At 37.5% G+C, this 22,714-nt stretch overlaps 1 protein-coding gene across 1 annotated transcript; it reads left to right on the top strand.

The window, feature by feature from the left end:
* The first annotated feature begins 15,074 nt into the window (after nucleotides 1-15,074).
* Nucleotides 15,075-22,504, top strand: LOC130932556 (pyruvate kinase 1, cytosolic-like). The gene is made up of 16 exons (XM_057861900.1): nucleotides 15,075-15,366; nucleotides 15,463-15,559; nucleotides 15,643-15,740; nucleotides 15,852-16,007; nucleotides 16,482-16,559; nucleotides 16,766-16,897; nucleotides 17,345-17,425; nucleotides 17,523-17,594; nucleotides 17,708-17,797; nucleotides 18,332-18,476; nucleotides 18,777-18,865; nucleotides 19,215-19,310; nucleotides 19,526-19,593; nucleotides 19,772-19,871; nucleotides 21,230-21,289; nucleotides 22,071-22,504. The coding sequence occupies exons 1-16, from the start codon at nucleotides 15,298-15,300 to the stop codon at nucleotides 22,221-22,223; spliced, it is 1,584 nt and encodes a 527-aa protein (XP_057717883.1). The 5' UTR covers nucleotides 15,075-15,297; the 3' UTR covers nucleotides 22,224-22,504.
* The last annotated feature ends 210 nt before the right edge of the window (nucleotides 22,505-22,714 follow it).

The raw sequence follows: 22,714 nt of genomic DNA on the forward strand, positions 1-22,714 counted from the left end.
ACTCATTTACTCCCATCTTTACCCCAGCATCTTTATATAGCATAGAGATTAAGCTTGGATAAGCCAATTTGGCATCTTTAGAGTTCTTGTTTGCAATTGTGTAAAGTTCACAAGAGATGAACTGATGAACTTCCACTTCTTTTTCCAACATAATGCAATGGATCTTTACTCCTCTTTTGATGGTGACTTCAGAGCGGTTGCTAGTGGGCAGTATAGAATGCCCAATGAAGTCCAGCCAGCCTTTGGCGACTGGTTTGAGATCACATCTCTTGAGTTGGTTTGGGACATCCTTTGTGTTAGTTGTCCACTTGGTTCCAGGGAGGCATATGTCCTCTAGAATTTCGTCCAAGCCCTTATTTGTTCTCATCATTCTCATATTAAAGGAGTATGGGTCATCTTTCAGCTGAGGTAGCTTGAAGATCTCCCTGATTTTGTCAGGGTAGAGGTGAACAATCTTCCCTCTGACCAAAGTTCGATAGTCATAGAAGGCGGTTCCAGCTATTCTCTGCTTGTCTGTTTGCCACAGATTAGAGTAGAATTCCTGAACCATGTTTCGTCCCACCTTTGTTTCAGGATTAGCTAGGATTTCCCAGCTCTTGTTTCGAATTTGCTCTTGGATCTCCGGATATTCGTCTTCTTTCAGATCGAATTTAACTTCCGGGATCACTGACCTTAGACCCATTATTTTGTAGTAATGGTCTGAATGTTCTTTGGTTAAGAACTTCCATTGATTCCAAAGTAGTTTTGGAATATTCTCTTTCTTGCCTCTTGGAGTGGTTTATTTTCCCTTAGGAGCCATGATCTTAGTGGGTATTGGTTTAGTGATCACGTATAAACACACCAAACTTAGAGGTTTGCTTGTCCTCAAGCAAAAGAAAGGAAAGGAGAGGGATAGATGGAGAGCCAAGTTCGAATTGTGAATGAGAGGAGGGAGGCCGAACGTGGATTTAAAGGGAAGGGGTGGGTTTTCGAAAATTTTTGAAAAAGATAGGATAGAAGATATGATTTGTAAAAGATAAGTATGATAGGAAAAAAATGTAATTTAAAATTGAAAAGATATAAAAGATATTTGAAAAAGATAAATTTCAATTTTGAAAAGAAGATATGATGAGTTTAAAAAGATTTGAGAAGAATTTAAAAAGATTTGAAAAGAAGTTGAAGAGGACATAAAAAAATTATGTTTAGAATTAAGATACATTTGATATCTTTGAAAAAAGATTTGAAAAATTAGGATTTGTAATATGTTTATGCAAGAAATTATGGATGGAAACATGAAAATTTTAAAAAAAAATCAAGTTGGGAACAAAAACTTCCTCCCTTCCACAATCCTAGCGTTAAACGCCCAACTGCTTCATGTTTTGGGCGTTTAACGCCCAGTTGGTGCTTGGTCTAGGCGTTTAACGCCCAGCTGTTGATTCTAGCTAGCGTTAAATGCCAGAAACTCCCTTATCACTGGGCATTTTTCTGAACGCCCAGGATGCTGTAAATCTAGCGTTAAACACCCAGATGGCTATCTCTACTGGCGTTAAACGCCCAGTAGATGCTTCTTTTGGCGTTTAACGCCCAAAACAGCTCTTACTGGCATTTTCGCACCAGTGAACTTCTTTTTGTTGTTTTATCCTCTGAATCCTTCTGTAACTCTGTGAACTCATGCAATTGATACTTTACCTTAAAGAAAATTAATATGAACCTGTAAATTTATCAATTAATTAACAAATAAGCTTTGTTAATGGCTGGGTTGCCTCCTAGCAAGCGCTTCTTTATTCTCTTTAGCTAGACTATTACTGAGCTTTAATCAAGTCTCAGTTTTGAGCATTCTTGCTCAAAATTGCTTTTAAGATAATGTTTGACTCTCTGTCCATTAACAATGAATTTTTTGTTAAGAGTCATTATCCTGAAGCTCTACATATCCATATGGTGACACACTTGTAATCACATATGGTCCTCTCCACCGGGATTTCAACTTTTCAGGGAATAATCTAAGCCTAGAGTTAAATAGCAGAACTTTCTGCCCTGGCTCAAAGACTCTGGATGACAGTTTCTTATCATGCCATCTTTTTGCTTTCTCTTTGTAAATTTTTGCATTTTCGAAAGCATTGAGTCTGAATTCCTTTAGCTCGTTTAACTGGAGCAATCATTTTTCTCCAGCTAACTTGGCATCAAGGTTTAGGAATCTGGTTGCCCAGTAGGCCTTATGTTCCAGTTCCACTGGCAAGTGACAGGCTTTTCCATACACAAGCTAGTATGGAGAGGTCCCTATAGGAGTCTTGAATGCTGTTCTGTATGCCCACAGAGCATCATCCAAGCTTCTTGCCCAATCCCTTCTACGGTTAATCACAGTCCATTCCAGGATTCTTTTAAGTTCTCTATTAGAGACTTCAGCTTGTCCATTTGTCTGTGGATGATATGGAGTTGCTACCCTGTGGCTAACTCCATATCGAACCATAGCAGAGTAAAGCTGTTTATTGCAGAAATGAGTGCCCCCATCAGTGATTAGTACTCTAGGGGACACCAAATCTGCTGAAGATATGTTTCTGAAGGAATTTCAGCACTGTCTTAGTATCATTAGTGGGTGTTGCAATAGCTTCCACCCATTTGGATACATAACCCACTGCCACCAGAATATAAGTATTTGAGTATGATGGTGGGAAAGATCCCATGAAGTCAATACCCCATACATCAAACAACTCAATCTCCAAGATCCCTTGTTGAGGCATGGCATAACTGTGAGGCAGATTGCCAGATCTTTGGCAACTGTCACAATTAAGTACAAACTCTCGGGAGTCTTTATAGAGAGTAGGCCAGTAGAAACCACATTGGAGGACTCTTGTGGCTGTTCGCTCACTTCCAAAATGTCCTCTATACTGTGATCCATGGCAATGCCAGAGGATCTTCTGTGCTTCTTCTTTAGGCACACATCTACGGATTACTCCGTCTGCACATATCTTGAAGAGATATGGTTCATCCCAAAGATATTACTTTGCATCCGAGATCAATTTCTTTGATTGCTGCCTACTATACTCTTTGGGTATGAATCTCACAGCCTTGTAGTTTGCAATGTCTACAAACTATGGCACTTCCTGGATGGCAAAGAGTTGCTCATCCAGAAAGTTTTAAGAGATCTCAGTAAGAAGGAGGGACGCCCCTTCTACTGGTTCTATTCGGGATAGGTGATCTGCTACTTGGTTCTCTGTCCCTTTTCTGTCTCTTATTTCTATATCAAACTCTTGCAGAAGTAACACCCATCTTCTGAGTCTAGGTTTTGAATTTTGCTTTGTAAGTAGATATTTAAGAGCAGCATGGTCAGTGTATACAATCACTTTTGATCCTACTAAATAAGATCTGAACTTATCAATGGCGTAAACCACTGCAAGTAACTCTTTTTCTGTGGTTGTGTAGTTCTTCTGTGCGTCATTTAAAACACGACTGGCATAATAAATGATGTGCAGAAGCTTGTCATGCCTTTGTCCCAACACTGCACCAATGGCATGGTCACTGGCATCACACATTAATTCAAATGGTAATGTCCAGTCTGGTGCAGAGATGACTGGTGCTGTGACCAGCTTAGCTTTCAGAGTCTCAAACGCCTGCAGACACTCCTTATCAAAGATAAATGGTGTGTCATTAGCTAGCAGATTACTCAGAGGTTTTGCAATTTTTGAAAAATCTTTTATAAACCTTCTATAGAATCCCGCATGCCCTAGAAAGCTTCTGATTGCCTTAACATTGGTAGGTGGTGGTAATTTTTCAATTACCTCTACCTTAGCTTGATCCACCTCTATTCCCTTGTTCGAAATTTTGTGCCCAAGGACAATTCCTTCAGTCACCATAAAGTGACATTTCTCCCAGTTTAAACCAGGTTAGTCTCTTGGCACCTCTTTAGAACAAGTGCTAGATGGTCAAGACAGGAGCTGAATGAGTCTCCAAATACTGAAAAGTCATCCATGACGACTTCCAGAAATTTTTCCACCATATCAGAGAAAATAGAGAGCATGAACCTTTGAAAGGTTGCAGGTGCATTGCACAGACCAAATGGCATCCTTCTGTATGCAAATACTCCAGATGGACATGTGAATGTTGTTTTCTCTTGATCTTGGGGATCTACTGCAATTTGATTATAACCTGAATATCCATCCAGAAAACAGTAGTAATCATGACCTGCTAGTCTTTCTAGCATCTGGTCTATGAATGGTAAAGGAAAATGATCCTTTCTGGTAGCTGTATTGAGCCTTCTGTAATCAATACACATACGCCACCTTGTAACTGTTCTTGTAGGAACCAGTTCATTTTTTCATTATGAACCACTGTCATGCCACCCTTCTTAGGGATGACTTGGACAGGGCTCACCCAGGGGCTATCAGAAATAGGATAAATAATCCCAGCCTCTAGTAATTTAGTGACCTCCTTCTGCATCACCTCCTTCTTGGCTGGATTCAGCTGCCTCTGTGGTTGAACCACTAGCTTAGGGTCATCCTCCAATAAGATCTTGTGCATGCATCTGGCTGGGCTGATGCCCTTAAGATCATTGATGGACCACCCAAGAGCTGTCTTGTGTGTCCTCATCACTTGAATTAGTGCTTCCTCTTCCTGTGGCTCTAAGATAGAGCTTATGATTATAGGAAAAGTGTCACCTTCTCCCAGAAATGCATATTTCAGGGATGGTGGTAATGGTTTGAGCTCGGGTTTAGGAGGTTTCTCCTCTTCTTGAGGGATTTTCAGAGGTTCTATTATTCTCTCTGGTTCCTCCAGATCAGGCTGAACATCTTTAAAGATATCCTCTAGCTCTGATTCTAGACTCTCAGTCATATTGACTTCTTTTACCAGAGAGTCAATAATATCAATGCTCATGCAGTCGTTTGAGGTGTTTAGATGATGCATAGCTTTGACAACATTCAACTTAAACTTGTCCTCATTGACTCTCAGAGTTAATTCCCCTTTTTGGATGTCAATGAGGGTTCGTCCAATTGCTAGGAAAAGTCTTCCTAAAATAAGAGTTGCACTCTTGTGCTCCTCTATTTCCAGCACTACAAAGTCAGTGGGAAAGGCAAATGGCCCAACCTTGACAATCATGTCTTCAATCACGCCGGATGGGTATTTAATGGAGCCATCAGCAAGTTGGAGACATATCTGGGTTGGTTTGACTTTTTCAGTCAAACCAAGCTTTTTGATAGTGGATGTAGGTATTAGGTTGATACTTGCTCCAAGATCACATAGAGCTTTCTTAGTACAAGTACCCTCTAATGTACATGGTATCAAGAAGCTTCTGGGATCTTTAAGCTTCTCTGGTAAGCTCTTTAGAATGATTGCACTGCATTCTTTAGTGAGGTAAACTTTTTCAGTTTCTCTCCAATTCTTCTTATTACTTAAGATCTCTTTCATGAACTTAGCATAAGAGGGTATTTGCTTAAGTGCATCTGCAAATGGAATCTTTATTTCAAGAGTCCTGAGATAGTCTGCAAAGCAAAAAAAATTGCTTATCCTATTCCGCTTGGCAGAGTTTCTGAGGATAAGGCATTTTGGCTTTGTATTCCTCAACCTTAGTTGCTGCAGGTTTATTTCCTACAAATGTGGTTGGAGAAGCCTTTTTAGAGGGGTTGCTATCAGCACTTGTATGTGTCTGATCCCCCACTGGTGTTTGAATGCCAGGGTTGGAAGCTGGATTGGAATTGGACGCCAACTCCTTACCTGTTTCTGGCGTTTGAACGCCATAACTGAGCTTCCTTTGGGCGTTCAATGCCAACTCATTACTTATTTCTGGCATTTGAACGCCAGAACTGAACATGGATTGGGCGTTTAACGCCAGCTCTCCACCCTTTTCTGGCGTTTGAGCGCCAAAATTATTCCTCTCTGGGCTCTTACTGTCCTCAGAGAGATTTTGGGTAGCAGTTTGTTCATTTCTTGGCTTCATGCTGCCTTGAAGTGAGGTATTTAATGTTTTCCCACTTCTTAATTGAATTGCTTGGCACTCTTCTGTTATTTGTTTTGATAATTGCTGTTCTGTTTGCTTCAACTGTACTTCCATGTTCATATTAGCCATTCTTGCGTCTTGTAGTATCTCCTTGAATTCGGCTAGCTGTTTTGTTAGAAAATCTAATTGCTGATTGAATTCAATAACTTGTTCTGCAGGACTGAGTTCAGCAGTTACTGTTCTAGCCTCTTCTTTCATGGAAGACTCACTACTTAGGTATAGATGCTGATTTCTGGCAACTGTATTAATGAGCTCTTGAGCTTCTTCAGTTGTCTTTCTCATGTGTATAGATCCACCAGCTGAGTGGTCCAAAGACATCTGAGCTTTCTCTGTAAGCCCATAATAAAAGATGTCTAACTGCACCCACTCTGAAAACATTTCAGATGGGCATTTTCTTAGCACCTCTCTGTATCTCTCCCAGTCATCATAAAGAGATTCATTATCTCCTTGTTTAAAGCCTTTGATGTTCAGCCTTAGCTGTGTCATCCGTTTTGGAGGGAAATATTGATTCAGGAATTTTTCTGACAGCTGCTTCCATGTCCTTATGCTAGCCTTAGGTTGGTTATTTAACCACCTCTTAGCTTGGTCTTTTACAGCAAATGAAAATAGTAATAATCTGTAGACATCATGATCTACTTCCTTATCATGCACTGTGTCAGCAATTTGTAAAAATTGTGCCAGAAACTCTGTAGGTTCTTCCTGTGGAAGACCGGAATACTGGCAATTTTGTTGCACCATGATAATGAGCTGAGGATTCAACTCAAAACTACTGACTCCGATGGAGGGTATACAGATACTACTCTCATATGAAGCAGTAGTGGGGTTAGCATATGACCCCAGAGTCTTTCTAGACTGTTCATTTCCACTTAGGTCCATGATGGAGAAAGGGAGATGATGTGGATTTATTTTATTTATTTTATTATAAAAAATTTTTAAAACTAAAACAAAAAAATTTAAAAATATTTTATGAAGATTTTCGAAAAAGTAAGGAGAGAGAAAGTGGTTAGGATATTTTTGAAAAAGATATAATTTTTAAAAATATTAAAAGGATAAGATTTGAAAAATTTTGAAATTGAAATCTGAATTTTTATTAAAAAAAATTTGAAATAATTGCTTAAAAATAGTTAGAAAAGATAATTTTTTATTTTTGAATTTTATTATGAAAGAAAAAAACACATAAAAGACACAAGACTTAAAATTTTTAAATCCAATGCTCCTTGTTTTCGAAAATTTTGGAGGGAAAACACCAAGGCACACCAAACTTAAAAATTTTAAGATCAAAATACAAAGAAGACTCAAGAACACCTTGAAGACTCACAAGAACAACAAGAACAAAAGATAGAACACCAAACTTAAAATTTTTAGAAAACCACAATAAAATTTTCGAAAATTAAAGGAAAATTAACAAGAGAACACCAAACTTAAAGTTTGGCACAAGATTTAATCAGAGAAAATTATTTTTGAAAAAGTTTTAAAAGGAAGATGCCCAATTACCAAGAACACAAACACAATGCTCTAGCCGATTGAGCTATAAATGTAACGTGTTTTAAAGAGGTATTTTTAATAAATAAATTTTTTTTTTTGAAAACTGATATTTTGAAAAAGCACAAGAAAAACAAGAAAAGACACAAAACAAGACAAACTAAAGATCAAACAAGGAAAATAGACAAGAAAAACTTGGAGGTTAAAGATGAGCAAAGAACATGCAATTCAAAAATTGAAAGACAAAGAAAAGCATGTAATTGACACCAAACTTAAAACATGACACTAAACTCACATAAAAACTAAAAATTAATAAAGAAAAATAATATTTTTGAAAAAATTTTGAAAAGAAAAAAAAAGACTCTGACCCAAAAGACAAAATTTTCCTAATCTAAGCAACAAAATAAACCGTTAGTTATTTAAACTCGAACAATCCCCGGCAACGGTGCCAAAAACTTGGTGCACGAAAATTACACTCACACTATGTAATTCCGCACAACTAACCAGCAAGTGCACTGGGTCGTCCAAGTAATACCTTACGTGAGTAAGGGTCGATCCCACGGAGATTACCGGCTTGAAGCAAGCTATGGTTATCTTATTATTCTTAGTCAGGATACCAATAGGATTCTTTAGTTTCAATTGTAAAAAGTGAAAGAGCATGAAATGAGTATTTGTTACGCAGTAATGGAAAATGTGTTGGAGTTTTGGAGATGCTTTGTCTTCTAAATCTCTGCTTTCCTACTGTCATCTTCTTCACGCACGCAAGGTTCCTTCTATGGCAAGCTGTGTGTTGGTGGATCACCGGTGTCAATGGCTACCATCCGTCCTCTTAGTGAAAATGGTCCAGGTGTGCTGTCACCGTGCGGCTAATCATCTGTCGGTTCTCACTCATGCTGGAATAGGATTCATTGATCCTTTTGCGTCTGTCACTACGCCCAACCTTTGTGAGTTTGAAGATCGTCACAGTCATTCAATCCCTGAATCCTACTCGGAATACCACAGACAAGGTTTAGACTTTTTGGATTCTCAAGAATGCTGCCAATAGATTCTAACTTATACCACGAAGATTCTGATTAAGGAATCCAAGAAATACTCATTCAATCGAAGGTAGAACGGAGGTGGTTGTCAGGCACGCGTTCATAGGTTGAGAATGGTGATGAGTGTCACGAATCATCACATTCATCATGGTTAAGTACGAATAAATATCTTAGATAGAAACAAGCATGTTTGAATAGAAAACAAAAATAATTGCATTAATCCATCGAGACACAGCAGAGCTCCTCACGCCCAACAATGGAGTTTAGAGACTCATGCCGTCAAAGAGTACAAAGTTCAGATCTAAAAATGTCATGAGGTCCAGAATAAATCACTAAAAGTTGTTTAAATACTAAACTAGTAACCTAAGTTTACAGAAAATGAGTAAACTAAGATAGATAGTGCAGAAATTTACTTCTGGGACCCACTTGGTGTGTGCTGGGGCTAAGACTTGAGCTTTTCACGTGCCTGGGTTGTTTCTGGAGTTAAACGTCAGGTTGTAACTTGTGTTGGGCGTTTAACTCCAACTTGTAACATGTTTCTGGCGTTTAACGCTAGAATGGAACATGGAACTGGCGTTAAACGCCAGTTTACGTAATTTATCTTCGAGCAAAGTATAGACTATTATATATTGTTGGAAAGCCTTGGATGTCTACTTTTATCTTTACTTTTCCACTTGAATATGGTTTACTTGAAACAGATGGCCAGCTTAGAGCTCTCTGCAGTTTTAAGAGGAAAAGGGATATGACTCGCACTCAGCGCTGGTATGCAAGATTCAATAAGGTTTCGCACTTCAACTTGAGGTGCAAGAATTGGTGTCAAGCTCAATTTAAAGGATCTCGGAAGCTGTTTGGTCACTGCAGTGAGAATTCAGATTACTCATCACCTGACTGGACCAATGTAGATCAAGAGAAAGACATGTGTAGAAGAAAAGTTTGGGATCCTAGAGTCTATTCTGACATTCAATACTCCGGGAGCCAACAAGCCTGTTTGAACTCACACAAGGGCTTTACGTACTTTGTTTGGGACCCCGGAGGATGCTGGCATTCCAAACACTGGTGGAGATTTCTGGACAAATTCAAACATAAGCCACCATAGCAGGAAGCTCATCCAATGTCCAACTTAAGGACTTTAACTAAAAGTGCTAGGTGGGAGATAACCCACCATGGTATGATCGTTCCTTTTTCATTTTTATTTAGTTTTATTTGTTTTCAAGTTTTTTATTGAACCTGGAATTACTCATAACATTCATATCATTTTGCATTCTGCATACTGCATATTAAAAAAAAATTCACGCGATGCGACCACATCAGCGATGCGTCCGCGTCGAAAGGAGAAGAGAGAAAATAAAAACGAACAGAGAGTCACGCTGGAGCGTGGCTGGAAGCGTGCCAGTGGCACAAATCGACCCACGCGACCGCGTCACATGGGAATAATGGCCTCCCACGCGACCGCGTGACCTGAATATCGACGTGAAAAGAGTGCATGGCCGAAAGTTGTGCTGGAGTTAGGCCGGACTCGTGCTGAAAGCCCAAGCCCTCCCACGGGAACGCGTGCCCCACGCGGCCGCGTCATATCTCCATGATGGCCACTCACGCGATCGCATGATCCACGCGATCGCGTCACCCCAGATTTGGCGAAAATAAAAATTTTGAACAGAGAGTTGTGCGAGCGCGAGGCTGCCCTCGCGCCAGTAGCATAAACTGTGTCACGCGACCGCGTGACCAATGCGACCGCATCAATCCGTATTAGTGCAAGTCACGCGACCGCGTGCCCTACGCGATCGCGTCGCTTGCGTCGCACAGCTTATCCTAATTTGCCAAATATCTTATCTTTTCTTCTCCAAATCCTTATTTTTCTTATCTTTTCTTATTTCTTTCTCCTTCCTTTCTTATTTTCTTTGACTTCTCATCTTTTCCCCTCCTTTCTATTTTATTTAATTTATTTTCATACTTTCTTCCATTGCATTTTAATTTTGTGCATTTTTTTATTTTTTTTTCTGAATTTATTATTTTTCCATTGGTGTTACTTGTTCATATTCAACTGTTGTGTCTTTTTTGGTATTATTTTGATACTCAGTGACTTGTTTTACACTGTTGGGTAATATTGTTTAAGTCAATGCTATTCTTTTATGATATTTGTATTAATTTTGCATTGACATGAATTTATATTATCTTGCACTCTCTTTCCCATTGTTGCAAATTTTTGCACTCTTGCTTTGCGATGTACTTCTACTATTTTCTCACTTGCATGTTGTAGCTACCATGTAATTGAAACCCTTATTATCTGGCATTAACACCCATATTTTATTTATTTTCTTATCTTTATTTTTGGGTTACTTTTCTTCTTTTCCCTCTTCTTTCAGGATGGCCACCACGAAGGGAAAGGAAAAGCTTCTTAATGGGAAGACAAACAAGTCCACCTGCACAATCTTTGGAGAAAGGCATCAGTTGGAGCAGCCCATCCACTTGTACATCTTAGCATGCACAGAGGACGGTGCAATCTTTAAGTGTGGGGAGGTCGATACCGATCTCCATGGGTCAGTATTTTCTTATCTCAACACCAATGTTTAAATTTTCTTTGTAGCTAGTTGTTGCATTTGCATATTTATTTGATTTTGTGCATATTTTACCACTTGGTTGAAGAAATATTTTCTTTTTCAAGAAAGTTTTATAGTATTTCACTAATTTAAATTGAAAAATTTGTGTTAAACTTGTTTTGAAGTTGTATTTGGAATATGGTTTTTGAGCCAAAGAACACACAACCTGTGAGATTTTGAGCTTATTTATATGGTTACATTATTTTGACCATAAATTTTTATTCTTGTGTGTTTTCTTCTCTATGATTGTAATCTATATTTTGTTCCAATCTATATGTCCATTATTTAGTGTATTTACATGTTTGCATATGACTGAGGCCATTGTTTGATTTTAGCTCACTTATCCCAAATAAGCCTACCCTTTAAATCACCATTGTCAGCCACTTTGAGCCTTTTAATCCCTATTTGTTCTGTATTTTACCACATCACTAGCCTTAAGCAGAAAAACAAAAGTAATATCCCAATTGAATCTTTGGTTAGCTTAAGATAGAAATTGTGCATCAACTAAGTGTGGGGAAAACTGTGGGAACATGGGTTAATAAGGGAATGTATCATGTCTCTAATCTATTTGAATATTAGGAATTTGGGAACCTACTCATGAAAAACCAAAATAGAAAAATAATGGAGAATCCATGTGCATTGATAAGTTATGTTTGCTTTTATGATTCAAAAAAAAAAAAAAAGAAAAGAAGAAAAAGAAAAAAAAGAAATATATATATATATATATATATAATATAATATAAATAAATAAATAAGGGGACAAAATTACCCCATGTTAAGTTAATGAAAAATCAATGCACATGTGATAAATTAAAAAGAAAAAGTTGACACATGAGTATGTGATGTAAAAGTGGGAATTTTGGGTAGCTAAGCATGAACTAGAGTTATATAGAGTATATGTATGTTAGGTGAAAGCTTAGGATAATTAAAGATTCAATTTATAAAGCTCACTTGGCCATACATATATCCTTACCTTTACCTCAGTCCCATTACAACCTTGAAAAGACCTCATGATGTTTGCATTGGTACATTAAATATTTGTTGATTGGTTAGATGAACAACAAGGTTTAGAAAGCATGACTAGAGAAGAGTAGAGTGAATAACCCTATACACTTGAGAGATTAGAGTGATATACACTTCCAGTGAGGGTTCAATACTTGATTCTATGTTCCCTGCTTTCATGAGCTATCTTCTTACAAGTTTACTTGTTTTCACTGTATGATTTGAATTAGTGAAATCTGATTTATGTTTGTCTTGGAGAACTCATTTATTTTTAACCAAGTAGGTAGAAACATTTTTGCATGTAGTTGCATTCATATAGATAGGTTGCATTTCATACATCCTACCATTCCTCTTCATCTTTATAGTTTCTCTTGAGCTTAGCATGAGGACATGCTATTGTTTAAGTGTGGGGAGGTTGATAAACCACTATTTTGTGGTTTATCTTGTGCTTAATTGAGTGGATTTTATCAACTCTTTACCCACTTATTCATACTATTTGCATGGTTTTACATTTGCCTTCCTAATTATGTGCTTTGATTGAAAACATGCTTCTTTGGCCTTAAGTTCCCTATGTTTAATCCTCTCTTATTACCATTAGATGCCTTGATATGTGTGTTAAGTGTTTTCAGATATTATATGGTAGGAATGGCTCAGAGGATGGAAAGGAAGAATGCAAAAATGGAAGGAATACAAGAAGCTGGAGAAATTGCTAAGCTGTCCAGCCTGACCTCTTCGCACTCAAACGGCTATAACTTCAGCTACAGAGGCCCAAATGACGCAGTTCCAGTTGCGTTGGAAAGCTAACGTCCGGGGCTTCAATTTGATATATAATATGCCATAGTTGCTCTGACGCTAGGTGATGCAAACGCATGATCCACGCAAACGCGTCGCATCTGCGAACTTCAATCCGCGCGGTCGCGTGGGCGACGGCTCCGCGTCGCTTGGCTGCGACCTGTACGGACCAGAAAGCGCTGGAAGTGACTTCTGGGCTGTTTCTGACCCAGTTTTCGGCCCGGAAAACACAGATTAGAGGCTATAAAGTGAGGGAATGCATCCATTCATGATTATGCTATTTATAATTCACTTTTCATGATTTAGATTTAGTTTTGAGAGAGGTTTTCTCCTCTCTCTCTTTAGGATTTAGGATTTAGGACTTCTCTTAGTTTTAGGAGTAACTCTCGATCCCAGGTTTAATGTTCTTTTACTCTATGTTATTTCTTATTTTCAGACATTTGAATGCTTGCTTGTATTAGTTATGTTGCCTAATTGGCCTATGCCACTTTCATGATAATTTTATTATTTAATGATATTTGAGGTATTTCAGTTTATGATTGTCCCTTTTTATTATCCCCAATCTGAAGATATTGTTATTCCAGTAGATTTAATTTCCTTCCTTTTGGTCTTGGTTAAGAAATCAGTAACTCATGAGTTATCTTAGCTCAACATAATTGATAACTGTTATCTTTGCTAATTGAACTGAACTTCAATAATCCCAACCTTTTCTTAGGAAATAAATAGGATTCGAAGGTCAACTAATTAGTCCCTTGACTTTCCTTTGCTTTAGCAAAGGTCAACTAAGTGGAATTAAGATTCAACTTTCATTATTATTGATAAGAATAACAAAGTCTGGACTTCCAATTTCTCCTACCTTGCCAAAGGGTTTGCTTTATAGTATTTATTTATTTTAATTGTCATTTAAATTATTTGCCATATTTATTCCTCATTCTCAAAACCCCAATTTTACCTTTTTCATAGCCAATAATAAGAACATACCTCCCTGCAATTCCTTGAGAAGACGACCCGAGGTTTAAATACTCGGTTATCAATTTTAAAGGGGTTTGTTACTTGTGACAACCAAAACGTTTGTACGAAGGGATTTCTGTTGGTTTAGAATCTATATCTACAACGCGACTATTTTTATAAAATTCTTTACTAGCAAAAATCCTAACGTCAGTGTCGTGTCGAGGACTCGGGTCGCAAGAGACGCTACAATTGTGCCTCTTGCCGTGTCACCGTTCTGGCGACCTATCGTGTCTTCTGCCGTTCGCACCGTGTTGGTGTCCTTGGTCGTGAGAGGTGCTGCGATTGTTTCTCCTGTTGTGTCGCCGTTCGAGCGACCTGTTGTGTCTGGCTTCATGATGGGATCTTGATCGAAAGGTCGCGTGGCTTCCGTCCTCGATGTGGTGTTTTTCCTTAGCTGGGACTCGTCCCTCGAGGTCTTGTACTCGGAGACAGAGGTCTTGGATTATCTGAGTTGCTTTTTCTCCTAGGTTTTCGATGATCGGTATTTCGGGATCGTTCTCCTTGTTTTGCGCCAGGGTTTGGCAAACAGTGCTTGGTATCCTTCCATGGGGTGTAGCCTCATGGTGTTCAGGAGTCGAGTTCCTTGTTCGGGAGATATCGTGGTGGCTCGGGGATTGCTCTTCGAATCCGTTCGCCATTCCGTCTCAACGTTGCAAGTTCCACACAGACGGCGCCAATGTACTGGATGCCTCCGGTACGGGTTGAGGGATGGATCGGGAACTTGCGGGTCGAGGCGGATGCCAGATCGCTTAGCTGGAGTGATGAAGGGGGAGGTACCTGCAAAAACACTCCGACACTCAAGTCAGAATGGATCTAAGAGGTATAAGGTGTGAGGATCGAATGAATACCTAGAGAGACTGGGTCCTCTATTTATAGGTAACGGTGAATATCCTATCTTATCTTAGTTGGCTAAGATGAGAGAGATATTTAAATTTGAAAGTTAGTTAGGAATTTTGGTGGGCCGTTCAGACCTTCTGGAAGGGTGAGGTGGTTTGGACCCGAGTAATCAAATTTAGGGTTTAGGGTTTAGGATTTAGGGTTTAGAGTTTAGGGTTCCGGTACGAAAATTGTGGGCCAAAATCCGTAACAAATATTAAATTAAAAAATAAAAAAAGGCTCCATGCTTTCTTATAATCCCCTTGTACAGCATAGTATGACGAGCAAATTCTGCAAGCAAACAGAACTTCCTTCGTTTGAAATTTTTATTGTCGTTTCTTTTGTGGAATATATACGTGGGTTCACTGTATAGCGCATTTGGCGCACGCCCCCTCCCAGGCTCCCAGTACTGAACGAACCGAACCTATTATTCTATGTTCTATCGTTTCAAGAGGAAGAAGAGTTACGTTGTTCTAAGGTATACCAAATAGAGAGAGATTGATCAGAGAACCAACTAACCCAGCAAGGAAAAATGCAGTCGAGTCACCTACTTCTCGAAGAACCCATTCGGATGGTCTCCATCCTCGACCCATCCAAACCCGTTAGTCTCCCCTCTTTCCTTCATTCCATTTTCCCCTTCTCATTCTTTTATTTAAAACAACAGATAAAACTCCCTTTTTTTATTCGTTTCTCGCAGAGCTTCTTCCCTGCAATGACGAAGATCGTCGGAACCTTGGGCCCTAAATCTCGCTCCGTCGACGTTATTTCTGAATGCCTCAAAGCCGGAATGTCCGGTACGCTATCGTCGTTTCTTCCGCCTTCGTTTTTTCCTTGTTCGTCTCCTTTTTTGTTATTGTCTCTCCTTTTTGTTTGTTAGTGGCTCGTTTCGATTTCTCATGGGGAGACCCTGAGTACCATCAACACACACTCGAGAATCTAAAGGCTGCCATCAAGGCCACCAAGAAGCTCTGCTCTGTCAGTTGCTCTCTCTCACTCTTCTCTCGTAACATTACCGCTAGAGAGAAAGTTTCTCTTGTCATTACTCTAGCGAATGAATGAATGTTGGTTACTTACTTCAATGAGCAGGTGATGCTGGACACAGTGGGGGCGGAGTTGCAGGTTGTTAACAAGAGTGAGAAGCCAATCTCCCTTGAGGTGGACAGCCAGGTAGTTCTAACTCCTCACAAGGGACAAGAGGCCTCTTCGCAGATACTTCCCATCAATTTTGACGGATTAGCCAAGGTTCACATTCACATTTTTTCTTCGTTTCGTTTCTTGCATGTGCAATTTTGAATGAAATATGTATTTGCCTGAATGATTTCTTTTATATTAATTCTTTACTTTACACTCTTGCTTCCCATGGTGTGGTGCACTCAACCATTTGCAGGGTTATCAAACTCTCAAAATGGATTGGGCTTTATGATTCAATTTTATCTAAGCTCTATGAGTTCAGGTAAACGAGAGTTTGATTACCTTGACCATCTATATGGTCTTGCTCTTTTTTATGGTGTTCGAAGGGGTAAAGTGTAATGTATAGTTGATTCTGGCTCAAATTTTTGTCGCATGATTTGCAATGTCCATGCTCATTACTCATTAGCTGCCACTTTCTTGAACTTTTAATATGTGTTGTAACCAAAACAGCTCATGTAATGCATGGACTATTTCTAATAAATGGTTTGAACCTTGACTTTCTTTCGTTATTGTTATTGTTTACAGTCAGTGAAGAAAGGAGACACCATTTTTGTTGGTCAATACTTGTTCACAGGAAGTGAATCGACTTCTGTATGGCTTCAGGTAATACAAATGGGACCCAGAAGATAGTGTATACTAAATAGTTCTCCATATAACATAGATTGTTGAGTGTGTATATATTGTTATTTTGTTTAAATGATGTTTGACTTACAAAATTTGATTCCCTCTACCTATGTTAGGGACCTACACTCACGTTAATAGTAGTTGAATTTCTATGTGCATCAAGATTTCTACCTAAAATTGTGTAGGTGGCTGAAGTCAAAGAGCAGGATGTCATTTGTACAATAAAAAATTCAGCAACATTGGCAGGGTCATTGTTCACTTTGCATGCTTCTCAAGTTCATATTGATTTGCCTACCCTCTCGGAGAAAGACAAGGAGGTAACTTCCATTATTTATTATTCTGGTACAAGAAAGTCTTGTTACCTGCCGGTTTCAAGGGCAGGGGCATGCCAAAACAACGTAGTGGCTGCATTTACTAGAATGTTATGATCAAGGTTCTGAAAACCGAACTAGTGGAACTAGAGATTCAAAGATTTAAAATTTCAACCGAGGTTGAACTGGATATAATAAAATATATGTTTCTTTAAAAAAAGTTTTTTTTTTTGTATTTTATTATTTTAAATTAGTTAACTGCTAAAAAATTGGACCGGTTCAACTGGTTTATTGATTTTTGACCGGTTTTATGGTTTTTAACTGGTTCAATGACAACCGGCTTTTACACTAAAGCGGACCGGTCTGGTGGTCAGTTCCTAGTTACCGTGTTTTATATATGCCTAATACAGTTTTAATCGAAGTTTTGGGTTATCCGTTTTGTTTCCATTACAGGTTATAAGGACTTGGGGAGTCAAAAACAAGATTGATTTTCTTTCATTGTCATATACTAGGCATGCTGAAGATGTTCGCCAAGTAATTTGTGTTTCACATAATTGAGTTTGAAAATTTAATTTAATTTTTAAATGCTATTTCAGATACTATATCTCACCTGATTATATTCTGAATGCAGGCTCGTGAATTCCTTTCCAAGTTAGGCGATCTCAGCCAAACTCAAATTTTTGCAAAGATTGAAAATGCTGAGGTGAATTGCATTTCGTCATTATTTATTGGAAGTGTGTATTTTTTCTGGAAATCAGGTTCTTGTTATTAGCTATTCTGACTCAATGGATGTGCAAATATTTTGTTGCTTTCTAGGGGCTGACTCATTTTGATGAGATTCTACAAGAAGCGGATGGTATTATCCTTTCCCGTGGGAATTTGGGAATTGATCTTCCACCAGAGAAGGTCAGCTTCCTTGTTTAGATTAATCTCTAGTTCTAGTACAAGTGTGTCTTTTGTGTATGTGTTGCTGTGTGGCTGTAGGCTGGTTGTTTGGAAAAGTAGATGCTTCCTTATTTTTAAGAGTCAATATTGCATAACATAGTAAGCTACTTCCAATTTTTATCTTCTTTGTTATTCTCCTTCTCAATGGCTTCTACTCGAATGATTGTCTATACTTTTCTCTTCTTAGATCATTTGGCACGCTTTTCTTTTGTCTGTACTTTTAGATCAAATTTGCCACAAGTTGATCAGTATTCCAAGTAGTTGGTAATGTGTTTTATCATATTTGGGTATTACATATATAAAGCCCCCCCAAGCATCCAAACCACTTAATAGGATTATTTATGAAATAAAGTTCACTAATTTTCAAATGTCTCTGTCTGAAGTCTGAACTATAAAATGTAATATATGGAAAATTCAGGAAGTCATTACTCTCCATAGTCGTTGTAAAACTTAAGTGTTGAGCAGATGTTTATTTGCTGCCATTTGCTTTTGTAGGTATTTTTCTTTCAAAAATCTGCTCTTCGTAAGTGCAATATGGCTGGGAAACCTGCTGTGCTTACACGTGTTGTGGATAGCATGACTGACAACTTAAGACCAACTCGAGCAGAAGCTACTGATGTTGCCAATGCTGTTTTAGATGGTGAGTCACACTGGACATACGAGGCCATTAGTTTGGTCAGTGTGAATGGTTATATTCTCTCTCATAATTTGGTTTTATTTAGTTACTTTCAAAGATTTAGGTACTTTCTCCCAAAATTGTTTTTGTAGCTTTGCTTTTTTATCTTTGTTTGCAGGAGCTTCATTAGATGATTAGTAATGTCAGTTGCGAAATATTACTCCTTCTAAGAATGATTTTGTTTCATTATCAGTGCTTATCCTGTTTGATTTAGTTAGAACCACTTCATGGATATTTGTTGAACTAATATAACTTAATACACAGGAAGTGATGCAATACTTCTGGGTGCCGAGACTCTACGTGGGTTATACCCTGTTGAGACTATCACTACTGTAGGAAGAATCTGTTTTGAGGTAAGTGCCTTTAATAGAAACTTCAGCTTTGTTCTGATATGTCTATTCAGATTCTATGGAACAGATAATTAAAGTTATATAATAGTATAAATTGGAACATATTGTTGTTATATGATTCATTGTTTATTAAATCTTCTGAGCTAGCAGTTGACTTCATTGTTCTCATCTTTTATTTAAGTCTCCATTTTTCCTTTTTCATCTTTTGTTTGAAAAGATTGCTTTGGATGTCTGTATCAAATGATGTGCTACCTTTTTCAGGAAGTTCCTTAGACTTGTGGAAAGTTTTCTTCAATTTGAAATGTAAAATGCCACTGAAAATTTTGGCTGATGTTTCTGCCTTATGTTTCAGGCTGAGAAAGTTTTTAATCAAGACCTTTATTTTAAGAAGATTGTAAGATATGTTGGAGAACCCATGAGCCACTTGGAATCTATTGCATCATCGGCGGTAATTAAATAATAACACTTTGTTAATTATCCTTTCTATAAATAAGTTCATAGTGTACGAGTGTAAGAGCATTTGGTGCAACAGTAAGATTTCTACCTCATGGCATGATGACTATGAGTTCTAGTTTTTAAGTCTCTTAATTATGATTACTTTCTTTGCAGTTGCTATATTTCATACTTGAAAGAAGTCTTACGGGAATGTTTTTACTTGTTTAGGTAAGAGCAGCTATTAAGGTGAAGGCTTCTGTTATAATTTGCTTCACTTCATCTGGAAGGGCTGCAAGGTACTATCTTCATGGAAAATTGATATGAATTTTTTAATTTGTATCCTGGAGAATTTTATTAGCCAGGTTCTCTTAAATTGGGTTTGACTTGGAAAATAATCTTTATGGTTAATTTATTATCCACAAAATCTTCATGCATTCCATTTATGTCTGACCATGCGGCACATGCACCTTTCAGATTGATAGCAAAGTATAGGCCAACAATGCCTGTTCTCTCTGTTGTCATTCCCCAACTTAAGACAGATCAGCTACAATGGAGATTTAGCGGAGCTTTTGAGGTTTGGTTCTTAACCTTTATCTTTTCTGTAGCTTATTTTTATTTATGATGTGGCTTTCACTTGATACACTTTTGATAGACTGGATTCTGGTGTTGATATGCATTTAGATTTATGCACAGTAAATTTTTAACTATCCTTGGGTAATGAGCTACTCAATTTGTAGCTTGATAGAAGGTATGCATCATGCATAATGAGTTAATAAATTTACAAGTGTTCAAAGTTGTTTTTAACTACGCAAATTAATAAAATTAATAACAATCGTTTTTTACCCTACATGCATACTGTCTATTATTAATATTACATGTATAAAGGAGAATACTTTGATAACTAACTCCTTGGTGTCCAAAAATTTTACTAATAAAGTGCCTTTTTGTCCTTTGTTAGGAAATTATTTAAGGAGAAATACTAGCTGAAGAAGATATTTTTATAACAAAATCAAACCAAGTCTTTCTTCTTCTTCTTATGCTTGTCGTCCTTCTCCTTAATCCTTAAATTATTAGACCAACTTGGTTTAACTTAGTTACCTAAATGACTTGGTCATGTAGCATCACCGTAAATTAAAATTGAACACTATATAACTTTTGAATTCTTAAGAATGTGGATTGTAGTGCGTATCAATTCACTAGTCGTCATAAAATCAGTTATGTTATAATATACGTAAAAAATGCTATTTGTACACCAAAATAAGCTACTAAAATCAGCTATTAATGTATTTGTGTATAAATACATGTGTGATTTAATTTATTTTTATTATGTATTTGTATTCCAACATGTATTTTATACTGGTGGCTGGTTTTGGTGTACATGTAGCATAGTTGAGGATATATGAAAAATAGGCTGTTAATAAATTATAATGATTAGATTAAAGTACTTAACTATATAAGGAAGACCAGTTGTTTGTCTTTACATTGCCCAATAAGAACACTATCTGTTTCTTGTTTCTGTTTCAAGGACCAACTACCAACTCATTTGTGGGAAAGCTTATTTACGGCTAGTGTAATTAATATGCTGCTCTCTACATAATAAATAATATTCATATCAATTACATCGTAGTCTTAGTTTATTGTAAAGTATTCTGAACTAATTATTTTATCTACTGGATAATATATTATAATAGTTATACTTCTGTCTAATTATATTCTGTAATGATTCTATATTTCTAACCTGCACAAAGCATATACAAGAAGCTACGAATTATATGGAGCAATGGAGGATGATGGTCCACTGGCTTGGATTTGGACCCTTTTTTTTTCCTTCTAATGTTTAAAAGACTTGCATTTACCAGGATTTGTTTTGTTATTTACAAAATTACATAGGTTTATCTCATTTACCGACTTATCATTTGATTTCTGACACAGGCAAGGCAATCTCTTATTGTTAGAGGTCTCTTTCCCATGCTTGCAGATCCTCGGCACCCTGTAAGTGATTGATCTTGGTCGTTCCACTGTCAGTTTTGCTAGTTTATTTGCATTGTTATTATTCTATTTCTTTTAGTAAACCACCAATTCGGCTCCGAAAGATTTAGTTTGGCCCCCTGAAAAAGGAAATGACATTGTGAGCCTCCACAATATCAAATCTTTTTAAAGGGCCATTATCTTTAGGAAACTGAATCTTTCGAGGGGTCAAAATTGGGAGGGGGGGGGGGGAGGGTGCTGTTTTTTTTTTTTTTTCATTACACTACTCACATACCCACACTATAATGTTTTTTAAACCTCATCCTAGTCTTAGCTGAGGTTTGAACGTGGTGCACTTTGGAGGCAATCTAATTTCCCATTGAATTTGTCAAAATGGTGGTTTACTCTTTCTTTTTTGCTTCACAATCACTTGGAACTGTAACTCTTCCTCCCCCCATCCTCTTAAATTAAATATGTATCATCAATAAGATTTAGCAAGACCATCCATGAAGTGGTCAAATGAAATGTACATGTAAACGGTCTCTCTATAGACATGATACATGATAGAACTCAATGGCGTCGTTTGATCCATGTAGCCGACCCCACCAAGTGGGACAAGGCTTTGTTGTTGTTGTATATATAAGCAATAAGCCTTGGTGCTAGCTCCTTACAAATTCGACTTTTGTCACAGTTGTTTGAAACATAATCTTTAGTTCTGCATCACTTTTGTACACTCCTTGACAAGCACATCCCTACTACATTATATAAATTATATATTATGATGTGAGAATTACTTTACCTGCAGGCAGAATCAACAAGCGCAACAAACGAATCGATTCTCAAGCTTGCCCTTGATCATGGGAAAGCCTCAGGAATTATAAAGTCACACGATCGAGTTGTTGTTTGCCAGAAAGTTGGTGATGCATCAGTGGTTAAGATTATTGAGCTTGAAGATTAAAGTGCATTCATCCAACAGCTTGGAGATTAAAGTGCATTCATCTAAGTATAGTTTTAGGCCTACCTTTTTTGCATATTGGCTTAAAGATTATCAATAGTAGCATATCATTATGCTTGGACGAATTTTATGTTCTCTCCACTGCAATTGGGGGTTAGTTTATGTATTGAAAATGAATGTTAAGGCTAATCTTTTTGACTAAATTTTAAATTGAATATGATATATGGATCCTTAATGTAATTTTTATTACAAGGGTAGTTAATTGTACACTGATTCAGCTAATTAGCTTCATCAGCTTGCATTGTCAAGTCCAATTTGCCATGTTCTGCTGTGTTAGCAATAACTCCATTTGTTTGTTCCAATGTCAGCAACAACTCTAATCGTGAACGCTAGTGCCGTTCTGGGATGAATTATTGATTTGAGATAGAAAATAAGCATCAAGGATAAAGTTTATTTTCAAGGAAAATGTGAAAATAAAGTGTTTTGAGGGTTAC

Source organism: Arachis stenosperma, chromosome 6 (genome assembly GCF_014773155.1).
Source record: "Arachis stenosperma cultivar V10309 chromosome 6, arast.V10309.gnm1.PFL2, whole genome shotgun sequence".
Lineage (NCBI taxonomy): Eukaryota > Viridiplantae > Streptophyta > Magnoliopsida > Fabales > Fabaceae > Arachis > Arachis stenosperma.